The following is a 14,628-nucleotide window of genomic DNA, read 5'->3' as shown; positions in this document are numbered from 1 at the left end:
ATGCAATGAATCAAATAAATAGTTTTTGATTTAACTTTTGATCACAACACAATAAAAGATGAAAAATTATACAGCTGGTAATTTGATATACACCAAAACAGATGATTCTCCAAGCTAATGTATGTGTATCTATAGCTTTGTATTCTTTAATGTAGATGATGCTAGTTTTGTATCCAAAACATGAAACATATTTTACCTTTTGAATAATTTGAATTATATTATACTAAAGCTTGAGTCTTTTACTTTTATCTGTAAAGTAAAGTATCGATTTATCTACTATATTTTAATTTTTTCTTTAGTATCCGGAAAAGACATACATTTAACTGAAGGAGACACTTTGCCAATTAATCTGCAAGTTTACAGATGCTATTACCTTGACTGTATTCCACCGGTTCCTGAACCTCCTCCAGAAGGCAGACCAGATAACGTTTCTGTGCTTCTTTGGTCCACGGCTGAGGCTTGGGAAGGAGTGGAGGATGGATGGGGTGGCAATGATAATGGATCATTTGTACTGCCAGCAGACGGTGATGATGTCATGATCATGCCTGGTATGTGTGATATAATAAAAAATAATCTCTTCTGGAAAAAATTAAGAGCGTTTTAACTTTGGTTTTATTTGTATATTTAACGGCATATTTATTTCCACAAAATCTCACTATAGTAGGCCTAGGCCTAAACAATCCAAACAGGATGCGGAGTCTCAGTGATATTGTTTTTTCTTGAAGAAAATCTAGATGCTGTGGCAAAGGGTCTGGGATATTAACCACCGACTCATGGTTAATGTCATTGTTGTAACTTAAGCTTTCTTTTGTTTGTAGGGAAATGGGTAGTTGCTGATGTTCCTTTGCCAAATATGAATCGACTCTATATTTATGGCACCCTGGAAATTGAAGATACCAGAGACAATTATATCAATGCAACTTATATATTTATTCATGGCGGTACTTTGGTTATTGGATGGGAGAAATCGCCATTTCAGCATCAACTACAAATTTTCTTAAATGGAAACCATTTCACTGAAGACATTCCACTACCAAACGGACCAAATATGGGAGCCAAAGTTTTGGGTAAGTCATGGCATTACAATATAAATTATGGTAAATCTGCAATCTATTTAGTCTGATAGAAAGAGTCTAATAACCTGCAGCTAAATATAAAGAAGAAACACGATATTCATCAACTCTAACTAAATCATGTTAATATATTTAGGTGTATTTGGTCGATTGGAGATGCATGGAGTTTCTCCCAATATCACATGGACACATTTGAGCAGTTCTCTCGTCGCTGGCGATGAAATCATCTATCTAAGAGAAAATGTAACTTGGAAAGTAGGAGATGAGATTGTTGTGGCATCAACATCGTATGAGGCTTGGGAAACTGAAACGTTCATGATAATTGAAATTATTAATAAGCATACTGTACGAATCAATGACACAGCCAAGTACAAACATATAGGTATTTATAGATTTTTTTTATTCAATAACATATCAAGTGTTTACAATTTTTCTGGAAGAACTTTTCAAACAATTAATTTACGAAGCCTATCAGTATTTATTTACTTTAAGATATGAATAACCCCATTATTACATTTCAGCTGAAACGGTCACTCTTGAAGATGGATCTCTGACATACACAGAAGCTGCTGAGGTTGGACTCCTTACAAGAAACATTCAAATTATTGGTGCTGACTACAGTAATTTGTTTGACGAGTCATTTGGAGCTAGAGTTCTGATTGGCAAATTTAATCAAGATGGTATTGAATACAAAGGTAATAAAATCAAATATATAAATATTGTTGTGACGTATTATTTTATAAATTCACCTGGAGAGCAGCATTAAGTGAATCATAGTTTTCGCTGCACAATGCATGGTTACCACGCGTTTTGGAAGGTAAATCCAGATAAATATAGCCACATTCTTGGTTATTGATTAAATGTGCTTGCTGTTGTTTTTCGTAATCTGTTAACTTTATATTCTTTTTTAGGTTATGCTAAAATCTCAAATGTTGAATTTAAACATTCTGGTCAAGAAGGCTGGACAGATTTTTATGACCCACGTTATTCAGTTGCTTTCTTGGATATTGGAGAAGTTACTGTAGAAAGGCCATCGTTTGTACGAGAATGTACATTTCATAATGGCTTCAGTCCTGCTATCGGGATGTTTGGTACTTCAGGACTAACAATTCAGGATAATGTAATTCACCACACAGTTGGAGCAGGTAAGCAATGGCAAAATACTTATTTTTCCCTTATATAGTAACTTACATTTTAGATTAATCTGCTGTTCTGCACGAATGTTTAAGTAGATGAATGATGATGAATTTTTACTTTGACATTACTCAGGTATTATTGCATGGGGTAGTGATCATCAAATCCTGCATAACCTAGTAACACTTACAGTCTTTCCTGGTACATATCAAGACCGCTACAATGCTGAGGATATATCATGGCCAGCAGGTATTGAAATTGAGAGCTCCAGAGATGTCATCCTACAAGATAACACTGTGGCAGGCTCTGAGAGGGTGCTGTACCATATCAGTGGTGAGATCTGTGACGTTGAAAGTCAGTGGAGCAACAACGAAGGGCATACTTCTTTGCACGGCGTTCATCTTATGACGGGGGATGGTCAGAGAGACTGCACACAGATTGCCAATTTCTTCATCTGGAAGAATTGGGATTATGGAGTCTTTTTCCAAATTTCGAGTTCCGTTGTAATGACTGATCTTGTTCTTGCTGACAACAACATCGGGGTGATGCCGTTTGTCATTGGGCCATCTTCTCTTAGCCATGAAGCTGTTGATAAGTATGTGATAATGGATTCATCGTTTATAATTGGTACTAGCCCGTTCTTTGATTGCGATGAGTTACAGGTAGGTTCAGTTAATATAAACATATTCAATAAAATATGAACATTTTTATTATTCATTTTAAAAGATGTATTTATTTCTTTTTTTCAAATGTTATTTATTGTTATTTTGCATTCTGTCAAATATAATCAATATATAGATATTATTATATGCATTGCATACGTGACTTTTAATCGAAAGGAAAAAAGGACTTTCTTAATCTTCTACCTTCTTTTTCTTAACGTGTACTGGTAATACCTTTCCATTGTCTACTCAGTCACTTAAATTATAAATTCTGATTAAAATATTACATTTTGCATTCACATTTTTATGTAAATATTTCAGAATCAACCGGAGAATGCAGGTCAAAGTGCAAAACAGCGTGCACCTCGTGGTCCAGACAACGGAAATGCTGGATTCGTGTGGGCAAATTTCATGTCTGGGGATAATGGTGCTCCATTTTTTCCATTTCATGGTATACATAATTATCCAGCTATTGCTGGAAGCACAAGATTGCAAGGTATGTAAAAGCATGACATACGCTGGTCCTCACTTAGAAAAGGCAACAAATGCCATTGTTTAAATTCTATTGCAGGAAACGCAAAGTTACAATGTATTATTCTCATACTTATTCGGAAAACATAAAAATGCTATTGTGCTGTTTTATCATATAAATATGTCTTCCCTAATATCGGAATACATTTTTGGTGAAACTTACTAAATGAATATATTTCAATATAATTATTAATTTACAAATAAAGCTATTTTGCTCTTTCTTATCAATAGATGTCACATTCGCTCATTTTGATACTGCGTGTAATAAAGATCATTACGCTATTATGACCAATCCATCAAATGACGATGGTATCCACCCAATGTCCGCTGTAGGTACAAAGATGGTAACAGTCAGAGACGAGAACAGGGTTTACATACATAGACCTAATTTAGGGTAAGTACTAATAGTATTTTTCCTATATATCTACGGACCACTTGCATTTATCCTAGTTACGTAATTGTAAATCATTGTGTATCCTCACTTGCTAGATGCATTATTTTCATCAACCGATTACACCTACACTACTTTTGATTTAATCTTAATAGTAAAGTTAATCCTTCTGATTGCGTGGACATGGATTGTGATGCATTTAAGAAAGCAATGATCAGAGATGAAGATGGTGGAATTCTAGGAGGATCGCGGCCTGGTTATGTTATTCCTGATTCTGCATACGAGTGGGATGGAGATCCGAGACGTGGACTTGGTGATTATAGAATTCCCAACATGATGGTTACAGACATCGATGGTAGTAAAATTCCTTATGATGAAAAATGTCCACATAAAGGTTGGTTGTCTGCTTAAATGTTGAATTTTAAATTGTGTACACCTTGATACAATCAAACTGCGATTCTTCCCTAAATCTTTTCTCCTATTAAAGTTGCACTTTTAAACAAGTCCATTTACCAAGACTGGACACGCAATTTTATTGTGGCATCCTGTTTTTTAGGGATAAGAGAGAATCACTGTGTTGTAGCTGTGATCTTTTATATAACCTTCTCTTTTCTTTAAGGTATCATTGGTACAAAAGACTGCATATGGCATAACTCTTGGCAGGCTTTTGAATGCTATGACTATGATTACGCTATGTTAATTATTGAAAGTCTTGATCCGGACACAGAAGTACGACGTCTTTCACCAATCGCCATTTGGTCTAACGGTTATGTTGATTTGATCAATGGACCTCAAGATCATGGCTGGTGTCATGGCTACACATGTCAAGAGCGCATCAGCACATTTATGTCTATCGTTGCAATTGGAGAGACTTATGAGATGTATATGAGTTCAACAAATCCTCAAACGCTACGACTTCATTTTCTGAACACAACTCCAGATCAGAAAATAGTTGTCGGCATATGGTATGCCAATCCTCAACGTTTAGATGTGTATCACCAAGGTCGCTATGTCATGCCAAATAACGGGCAGCTGGATGGAGATACGTTTATATGGGTTCCAGAAGATCCAAACGGACCAGATGATCAGTTCATGCCAACTCCTGACTCTAACATTTATGGCGAGAACTATTTTGATCGCGATTGGCAGACTCTTTGGATACTTGTACGTGGTAGTGACCCAATTGACATCATCACTACACCGGTTATAATGGTTGACGTTGGTGTGGCTCCTGTTGATGTTGATGACTTCTATGAAGAAGATCTTGTTAACAATCTTGCCAGTTTGCTTGGTGTTGATGAGTCTCAGATTCGAGTCGTTGATGTTGTCAGAGAAGGTGGTCGTAGAAGAAGATCCACAGAAATTCAAGTTGTAATAGAGATTGGAGAATCACCAAGTGCATCATCGAACAGCTCCGATAATTCAGGTAGATTTAAATATGTTCTTTCTTGTGTATATAATAAGAAAATAAGTATCACATAATCTATCCAGATTTCTTCTTTTTTTTCAGTTTCATATGCTTAGAAATGAGCTTCAATTCAAGTTGATTTCATTGGCTATTATGTTAATATCTAAGCAATAATTAATATTTCTTCCTTGCAGGCAATTCAACCCTTGAATATGATGAGTTAGTTAACCTTCAAGCAGAAATAGTTAATGCAGCACAAACCGGTACTTTGTCCGAGAGTCTTGAAGTTGAGGTTACATCATTAGCAATGACCGATCCCTCTCCCCCAGCTGAAGACCCAACAGGGGGTGTCAGAGCAACAAATGAAACAGGAGGTCCAAGTACAGGCAATGAAACGTAAGCTTCAAAGAAGTAATAATGTGTTGAAGTAGAGTTTTCTGTAGAGTTACTGTATTAAAGAACTGACTTGTATCGTCTTGTCCAAAGTCTTAAATTGTATTCTCAAGTGTAGCTTGCAACAAATATAACCCTAATGCCTATATCATTACAAAACAACATAACTATTTGGTTCACAGGTATTCTGAGAAGCAAGCTGAAGAAGAGGCGACCAGTGACCCAGGAGTAGAAATCATCTATCAATTTCCAAGCACGATGAGCATACGTGTACAACCGGCTGATGCTACGGAGAACCATCCATTCGGGGTTCAACCTTGCATCTGTATACTGGATACCAGTGTATGTTTAACACAATTCTTTCTAAACTCCAATATAGGCTATCAAGCTTTGGTAATACACCATACGTTTGATACAAATATATTCTGACGAAAAAAAGGAATTATTCAATGATTTTTTTATTTTATCAGGGTGAAATTGTGGAAAATCTGGGACATTCTTCACATCCATGGAAAATGCAGGCAGTTCTGCAAAACCAAGGAGTATCTGATGCAGAGCTGGTCAGCAACGGCACTGTAGATATAATCCATGGCTGGGCCAACTTCACTGATCTTGCCATTAATCTGCCGGGAAGTGGATACTTCTTGGAATTCAGTATTGTTTATCCCAACACATCCACGCTAGAAGGTACCAACTCAACGGAGTTTTCTGTCATTGAGAGTGTTTTCCACATATCAATCGCTGATCAACCGACTAGTCCAGTAAAGGTTTTTGAGAAATTTGATGTTCAGTTTAATCTAATTGAAGATTTTACAATGGATATTGCAGAATATCTGGATTCTAAGGTTGGTGATTGTTTAATTAATTATAAGTTATTTCCCAATTGTCAATTCTCCTTACATCAAGTTTAAAAGTACCTTCAATTGTAGACTAGTGTATCCAATCTAAGAGCAACTTCTGTTGAAGACTAGCCTACAGTACCTACAAGTCACTCCCATAACAAATCTAACCCTAACCTTATTTTATATACTACGACACTCAATAAGTTAAAAGTTTCCATTAAGCTAAAATCCTATTTAAGACCGTTTTCAATAATAATTACATCCAGTTACAAACTTCCGCATTAAATCTCAAAATCCAAATTAATGTCATGTTCCAACGTTCCAATATGTCTTGTTTTTAGGATTACAACTGGACAGCTAACATAAATCTATACATGCCAGAAAACTACCGGGGTATTTTACAAGGCCAGTTGACTACTCAAGTGGACCTGACATCAGCACAAGGCGTCTTCTACAACTTATCGATCAGTGCTACTGGTTTTAAATATGTCTTACAAATTGAAGTGGTTACCATCCCAATCAGTGACTATTACTTGTCTGCAAAGTTAGATCCTTTTGATGTAAGCAATGTTGATAAGCATACAGAAAATCCAGTTAAAGTAGGCTTGAAGTTTTACGGAGATTATGCAACAGTTGCCGCAGGAAAAGAAGACTATCTTGCAATCAACTTCATTAATAACTTTGCTGTTTCATATTCGAATGTCACCATTTCTTCAGTAGAAATCAGTGAAGGTAAGTTCACAATCTGCAAATTGAGTGGTTGCTAAATAATCAGATCAATGTTTGTTTAAGGGTGTTTGTCACTTGGTTCCATCATCATTAATTATTTGATGACTGGAGATACCGCAAAAACAAACGAAGCTATATATCTTTCTTATTGTATTGTATTGTTTACCATTGATAGAAAATAATAAATGTTGAATTATTATTAAAATCTTGGCCTCATTGCAGGTGTCGATATCGTTAACTTCTTTTTACAAAATGTCAGGTTCAGGTTCATAATGGCGGAGAGTCATTGATCATTGTACAACTTTTTCGTAATTTCAGGTTCAATCATCATTGATTTTATAATGACTGGAGATACTTCAAACACACTAGAAGCCATTTATCGTGACCTCGATGCAGGTCGCATAACATTAACCTTTGATGGACATGTTCTTGAAGCAGATCCAAGTTATATGATGCTTGATGGTGAACCTTACGAGTCTGAAGTTGTAAGTCAAATAGTTTGTTTTATTTATACAACCGGTATTTATTTTATTGCATTAATTTATTTCAGAAAAATTCAAAATTAATTATTAATATGCCTATACTGTATGGTACAAATATATTTAACTAAACTAAATTTATTTTTTGTAATTATTGATCATTCAATAGTAAAAAAGTTTTTGTGGTACACAATGCGTTTCCTAACAAGAAGCAAAATAAGGTAATCTTGAAGTTTCGTTTGTTATGCTATAATCGCCTTCTAGAGCATAAACGAAATATTGAGACATACCCAGCTTTACTTTATTTTCTTTTAGAAAGCACATGGTTTACCACAAAATTAACTGTACTAGTAAATATTCATCATACAACAAATCTAATCACTAATATGTTGTGTTTTAGGATAATCCGTCTGGTCTTCCAATATGGGCCATTGTGTTGATTGTAATAATAAGCTCATTAATGATTTTCATCATGGGGGCTGCTTTGGTCAGAGTTTGCTACAGTCCTAGTAAGTATCAATTGTTTATGAAGATAGAAAATAACAAAAGTTACTGTTACCATGAATCAAATATAGGCCTAATAAGTTCAATTTATCCACGGAGGCCCAGATCAACATAGGGTTGCTCTTCCCAACTTCTCGAACTTCACTAAATTCTTATTAGATGCTACACACACAGATCCTCTAAATTTGAGATGCAGACGAGCATTTCCCTACATACTGTACATTAATTAAACAAAATATGCAGTCAAATTTGTTCACAACAGTGTCATCGATTAGAAATTGAGCAGCGCATTGCTTTCTCAGTCTTTGACATCCATTGACATTTCCAGTAGATTTCATTGAGCACCTTAAACTTCTCACTAAAGCTTTACTGGTAGCTACCTACAATCTATCAGTTTTTTATGCAATACACACTTTGGACAATAATCGCTCTGATTGGGGAAGTCTTGTTAAGTGCGTGCGCTATGTCGCAAAACGTTCAGCGTCCATGATAATGATATGTTTACAGAACGATCACAGCTTGTTGATTGAAACGTCGAGAAACGCATCCGTTCTTTTCATATTGATTTCATCATGCAACATGTTAAATACTTTGATCATTAAACACCTACCCTGTATAAGTTTATATACTGTATGTCAGATCTTTTTTTTTATTGTCAATTATAATTAAATATATGTGTGTTTGTTTGTAGAGCACAAAGTTTCTAAAATAGAGAAAATGGCACTGACCGAGAAGCTATCTCCAGTTAAAATGTCAGGCTATGCGAATGAATCCGAGGAAGAGACTTCATTGAGTGCTAGTAGTGGATCTAATCAACTATTGTAAGTATTATGCCTAATAAATAAATAAATAAATATTTAGAATATTTGTTCTTCTTTGTGTTTAAGTATACAGTGCCAGTAACTACTTTTTATGTGTATACTCAACTGCTTGTCAGTCAAAACGTCTAGCATTCTCTTTTGTTGCCTTTTTTCCTTCTTTGGAATAAAAAAATAAAATATTAGTTATTTGTATGATTTAATTTCTATGGAACTTTTAACAAGCGCTAATTATTAATAATTATATTCCGTCCTTACCAAATATATGTAAAGAGTGCTTTTAACAAAAAGGTCGTATACAAAAAAACAAATTAAAATGATAATAGAAATTTGTTATGTGGCGCTCTTTGCCAAGTAGGGTTTCATGGTCATTAGCGAAACAGTAAGAGAAAATTAAACTGTCTCAACATTGTTTGAAGAATAACGTGTACCAAAAGGTAGTGCGTTCTAAAGGAATGTACAGAGCGTAAGAGGTAGAATGAATCTTAACTACAAAAATAACGATGCATTGAGGCCAACTCATACGGCATCGTACGACCAGGCCTGAAGAAACGTCTTGACTCGTCGGTGCTGTCTGAGTTGAATCCCGACGAGACGAGTCTTCTTGAGATAGCGTCAAGCATAGTTTTTAGGTAGTCGGAAGGTTTAATTTTCTGCCGACGAGACGACTCTGAGTTGGCCTTAGTAGTGGCCATTCTTTTGAAGTTGTAACAGCAGAGTTATATGCTTATTTTGACAGGATTTCAATGGATGAGTTGCAAGTGCCTAGGGCATCTTCAAGTCGTAGTAAGTCACCAGGTTTTAACACGCCATCTAGAACACCAGAATTAATGGTAACAGCCCTGCCACCAGGTTTTGCCGACGGTTCACACGAACAAGGTAAATTTTTTAAGAAAATGTAATTTGATTCTTTTTTATAATATGACATTGTAGCTCACGTTAAATTTCACAATTTACTCTACAATTTATGAGCAATGAAGAAATTATCTCACGTATTATTGGCAAGCTTGGGCCAATAAAGAGAACATTCTTTAAGATAGTAAATTCTCATATGGAACCACCGTTAAAAGCAATACTTTGTATTTGCTTATAGAATTTACAACGATAAATTATTCTTTTTTATCAGTCATGGAAGATCGAGCCAATATGTATGTCATGTTGTCCACGCCTGAACGGTCATTCAAGAAGATCGGTTTACTGTCCGTAAACCTAGTTGGAACTCTTAGCACTCTCCGTGCAGATCTGCAGGAAAACCTGGGTAGCAAACTCCAACAACTACCATTCGCTTTCTTAAATGAGAGCCTTGTGGATATTGATGGGGCTAATGAGCGAAGGAGGACGGTCCATGAGACATACGCGTCTGACAGTGTTCTTATTCGGTACATTGAAGGCAAGGGTAAGTTACAAAAGTAAAAACATATTTGACCTTTTGAAAGTTTTGACATGATAACATTTTTTCTTTTCAATAGTAGAATATAAAGATCATCAATGTTATAAAAGAAAGATTTTGACTTCTATTTAATTAGCATTTTTAAAACTCTTTTAATTAATGGCATAGTAATTTTGTGATTAATTAACACTTCTTAGCCATTGGATTTTTGGTTTTTACCAATTATGAAATGGCTATATTTTTCACCGCAGAATTATTATAACATGTGTTTTTTACACTAGATAATAATATACATAAATCAATTATTTTTACAGATTTATCGAAGTTGTGTATCTGTGGTTTGATTGGTCAATTTGAATGCTCTTTGTGTCATAGTCAAACTTACTGTAGCCCCACCTGTCAGTCATCTGATTGGGCGAAGCACAGCAAAACATGCAGTGGAATGATGTAGACAAACAATGTTGCACAATGTCTGGTAGACTGGGTCATGAATTATGTATATAGACCATTTCTCTGACTATCATTGAAGAAATTAATATTGTATAGTAATTATCGTGTTTGTCCAGTTTTTATCTAAAATATAAATGTGGGCCTAGTTATAGTTTTAGCAAATATTGTCAGCTAAGCTTTGATTTTCATGGTATACTTTAAAGGTCATTTTTCAAAGAAAAGTACAACATAAACATGAATACATTCACTAAATACTGCACTCTATCGGGTAAGACATTCTCTAAAAACACCTCTTGCAATATTCGAATGAAGTTTAGGTAAACCGGAAACATTTATTTACATTTGTATTACACAAAAACCACGAAAGAGTGTATCCAAGCCAATAATTAAAGAGGGTCTATTTGACCTAACATAGATGCGTAGCGTAGCTAGTAAAAGAAACACTATCGTGTTGAGGATAAGGCCAAAATGTTTCTCGTTTAGCATAGGGGAATCAGCGCTCCTAACACTTGAAAAGACATAAAACGGAAAATTTAACAAATAAGTGCACATAATAATGAATATCTAATGTTTTAAATGCTGTGTTTTTCTATTTTTAATACACAAATAAATTGCTTGAAAATGTGATTGTAATGTGTAAAATATTACATTTTATAGATGTACGTATTGACGATTATAGATGGTTTATATTTGATTATCCATTCTATAAGATTAACAATAAAGTTTATATTATTTGAACGGAATATTATGTAAATGTTCTGTATGTTTTTTTAAAATTGTCTGAATTAGGACTAATGGGATTGTGTTCTCTAATTTTAATAGTTTTTGAAACGTCGTTTAAATTTCATTTAGAATTTGATTAGATTTTATTATTATTATTATTATTATTATTTTATTTTGCTCATAAATCATCAGGATATATAGTTAATCACAATTTGCCAACTAGAGATACTAATGTTAAATAAAACTTAAATCCAGTCATATGAAAGGAGTGACCTTTGATCCTGTAATTGAAAAAGGGAAAAAATATATTGATACTGACGTCTCAAGGGATGAGATGAAAATATCTTTTCTGAAAAAAGTACCATATACAATAATTGTTTCCTTCATTGATACACTGTTATGCTAATTAACAAATACATAAAGAAAAAAAATGCCTACCCTACTTTTACGCCAACCTAGCAAAGCCTATTTAATGTATGTACTACAGTCATTTTAATTTAAAAGAAAAGGAATTGTTAATGTTTAAAACAATAATTTAATGATAATCTTAATAGCCACGAAGACAATTTAACACTGGACTACATTCAAAATTAAATAAATTGTGTGTAAATTTAGGGGTGTGTAGAAAGCGATGATCTCGAATTGGACGACCCCCAACGACCCGGGCGACCTCGAATTGGACGACCTAGAATTGGACAACCCATAACACAAAACCGACGACCCCTATAGCCTAGCCTGGCCTAGGCCTAAGTGTGGTATAACATCCCGAAGCCGAACATAGTCAAAGATCTTTAAACCATACCTTAGGCCTATATAATACTCGCAAGCAAGCAATTGATTGAAAAAATACAGAAATATCGCCATTTGATACTGAATGTGTCGGGGTGTGTAGAATGCGACGACCTCGAATTGAACGACCCCAACGACCCGGGCGACCTCGAATTGGACGACCTAGAATTGGACGACCCATAACACGAAACCGACGACCCCTATAGCCTAGCCTAGTCTAGGCCTAAGTTTGGTATAACATCCCGAAGCCGAACATAGCCAAAGATCTTTAAACCATACCTTATATAATACTCGCAAGCAAGCAATTGATTGAAAAAATACAGAAATATCGCCATTTGATACTGAATGTGTCGACACGAACAAACGAACAGATATGGAACGCCAAGAGTGCATCATTAAAACTGCATTCGTGATTGGTTGAAACTGCATCACATAACTACCGCTGTGAGGATCGTAAATCGTATATATCCTCGAGAACGATGATATTGACTGTGTAATTTTCGTGTGGCAACACTCGCGTTTGCCGATAAATAAACATCTACTGGATCTTGAACTCGGGTGGAATTGTCACTCCATCGCAAGACAACGCTTCAACCGCTGCGCCACGGAAGTTGCTTGAAAAAATTAATCATCTAAACTATTTAAACTATGCATACATAGCGCCCTCATTTGTTATTAGTCCGGTGATTCGGCTCCTCGAAGAGAAGAAGACGAATTGTTTATTCGGCCTACCTGATTATAATATTATTATTAATAGGCTTATTGATGGAAATTCTTCTGTTAGTTTAAACGACCTAGGCCTAAGTGAATATTTTATTGCCAAGGAATCATTAATTAGTAATTATCTGTATATTATTCTTCGCAAGGTAAGGTGTCTAGGCAGGCTTGTTTACATACAATACAAATACTATAGGAGGCCTAGCCTAGCTTCACCCAACCCAGCAGACTTGTTCTTGGCTATATAATATAACAGATATCGCCTTTTATATCGGTAAAATATAAGATTTGACATCCCCTCGGGATGATATTATGTTCTCGGGGAATTATATATATCCCTCAGCTGCCGCTTCGGGATATATATATTCCCTCGAACATAATATCATTCCCTCGGGGATGTCAAATCTTATATTTCACCTCTTAGCAGGCAATATCTGTATAATACTAACACATATTTTTACTTCAAGATCGGTGCCGTTTAGTGTTCTTAAAATTAGTTGTGTGCCAAGTTTACCTTGAGCTCACATTTACAGGCGCGGCTTGGAAATCGCCAAACGTTTGTATTTATATTAACTCCCATTCTTCTTCCGCAATAATGTATAGACAAAATGTGTGATATGTTTCACTAAATGGATATAAACACCATGGCACCAAAACGTTTAATTTTAATATTCTTCATCTTCATACTTTGGAAATTTGGTAAGTTTTTTTAAAAATTATTTTCAATTATCGTATTATAATTACTAATGTATAAACGTTGTTTTTTTTTTCTCGGTCGTATTTACATGGAAGGGAGGTCATAACCCCTACAATCAATTATGAAAAGTAAAGATTAGCTTATGACACCCTCGCCTCAATCCCTTCACCATAAAGTCGTTCCCGCGCTCATACATCGATATAAAGGTTAATGACGACCATAGGGTCGGGCCACCGAAAGAAAATCATGGAATTAATTAGCGAACGCATTTTCTACCCAAAACAAAATAGCGTAACATTATAAGCGTGTGTAAACAATTTTTATAAGCGACATAGGAAAAGGGCGATTATTTTTTACTGATTATGAATAGTAACCAGTAACTTTTATATCGTTATCAATTCCTATTTAAATAAACACTATACATCTTAGAATCAACATTGTTTTAATTTAAACTTATGGTTTTGCTTCCTAATGAAGGAATTTACATTTATAATAAAAATTGAAAACAATTGAATATAAATTGCATTGAAAGATAAATCATGTATGATACCACCACTTTCGGGTTAAAATCAAAATCGTAAGGCATTTAATGAACGGGAAAACTGCCTTAAAATACCGAATACTATTCTCATCATCAGAACTGAATTCAACGCCTATAGTACTTATAATTATATAACCAATAAAACAGTTGTATTTACGTGGAAGAAACCTTTCTTGAATAAACAAATCTATAACTTATGATTGTTATGTTGTCCGCTTACCTCGTTCTTTATCATGATAATTATTGCCTCATTTAAATACAGCTGTGTTGTTGGTTTTTTCAGTACTATAGGCGTTGATTGCTTATGAGAATAGTATTCTCGAAACATGTCACGGTATATTAGGGCAGTTTTCCTGT

The 14,628-nt window shown here is 34.9% G+C and overlaps 1 protein-coding gene across 1 annotated transcript in view; it reads left to right on the top strand.

Annotated features, from left to right (window-relative positions):
* The window catches only part of LOC144836178 (fibrocystin-L-like), a 28,089-nt gene extending 16,542 nt beyond the window's left edge, over window positions 1-11,547 (top strand). The window contains exons 24-43 of the mRNA XM_078691410.1: window positions 300-548; window positions 819-1,067; window positions 1,210-1,455; window positions 1,595-1,768; window positions 1,985-2,218; window positions 2,343-2,869; window positions 3,191-3,365; window positions 3,632-3,794; window positions 3,947-4,185; window positions 4,411-5,217; window positions 5,394-5,595; window positions 5,775-5,934; window positions 6,063-6,437; window positions 6,776-7,166; window positions 7,482-7,648; window positions 8,043-8,151; window positions 8,838-8,967; window positions 9,704-9,843; window positions 10,091-10,360; window positions 10,669-11,547. Of these exons, the coding sequence (XP_078547536.1) occupies window positions 300-548; window positions 819-1,067; window positions 1,210-1,455; window positions 1,595-1,768; window positions 1,985-2,218; window positions 2,343-2,869; window positions 3,191-3,365; window positions 3,632-3,794; window positions 3,947-4,185; window positions 4,411-5,217; window positions 5,394-5,595; window positions 5,775-5,934; window positions 6,063-6,437; window positions 6,776-7,166; window positions 7,482-7,648; window positions 8,043-8,151; window positions 8,838-8,967; window positions 9,704-9,843; window positions 10,091-10,360; window positions 10,669-10,805 (5,144 nt within the window). The 3' untranslated portion in view covers window positions 10,806-11,547. The remainder of the gene's footprint in view (window positions 1-299; window positions 549-818; window positions 1,068-1,209; window positions 1,456-1,594; window positions 1,769-1,984; window positions 2,219-2,342; window positions 2,870-3,190; window positions 3,366-3,631; window positions 3,795-3,946; window positions 4,186-4,410; window positions 5,218-5,393; window positions 5,596-5,774; window positions 5,935-6,062; window positions 6,438-6,775; window positions 7,167-7,481; window positions 7,649-8,042; window positions 8,152-8,837; window positions 8,968-9,703; window positions 9,844-10,090; window positions 10,361-10,668) is intronic.
* Window positions 11,548-14,628: the final 3,081 nt, after the last annotated feature.

Source organism: Antedon bifida, chromosome 2 (assembly GCF_963402885.1).
Source record: "Antedon bifida chromosome 2, ecAntBifi1.1, whole genome shotgun sequence".
Classification (NCBI taxonomy): Eukaryota; Metazoa; Echinodermata; class Crinoidea; order Comatulida; family Antedonidae; genus Antedon; species Antedon bifida.
Note: the sequence above shows the minus strand (reverse complement) of the source record. Positions and strands in the feature narration are given on the sequence as shown.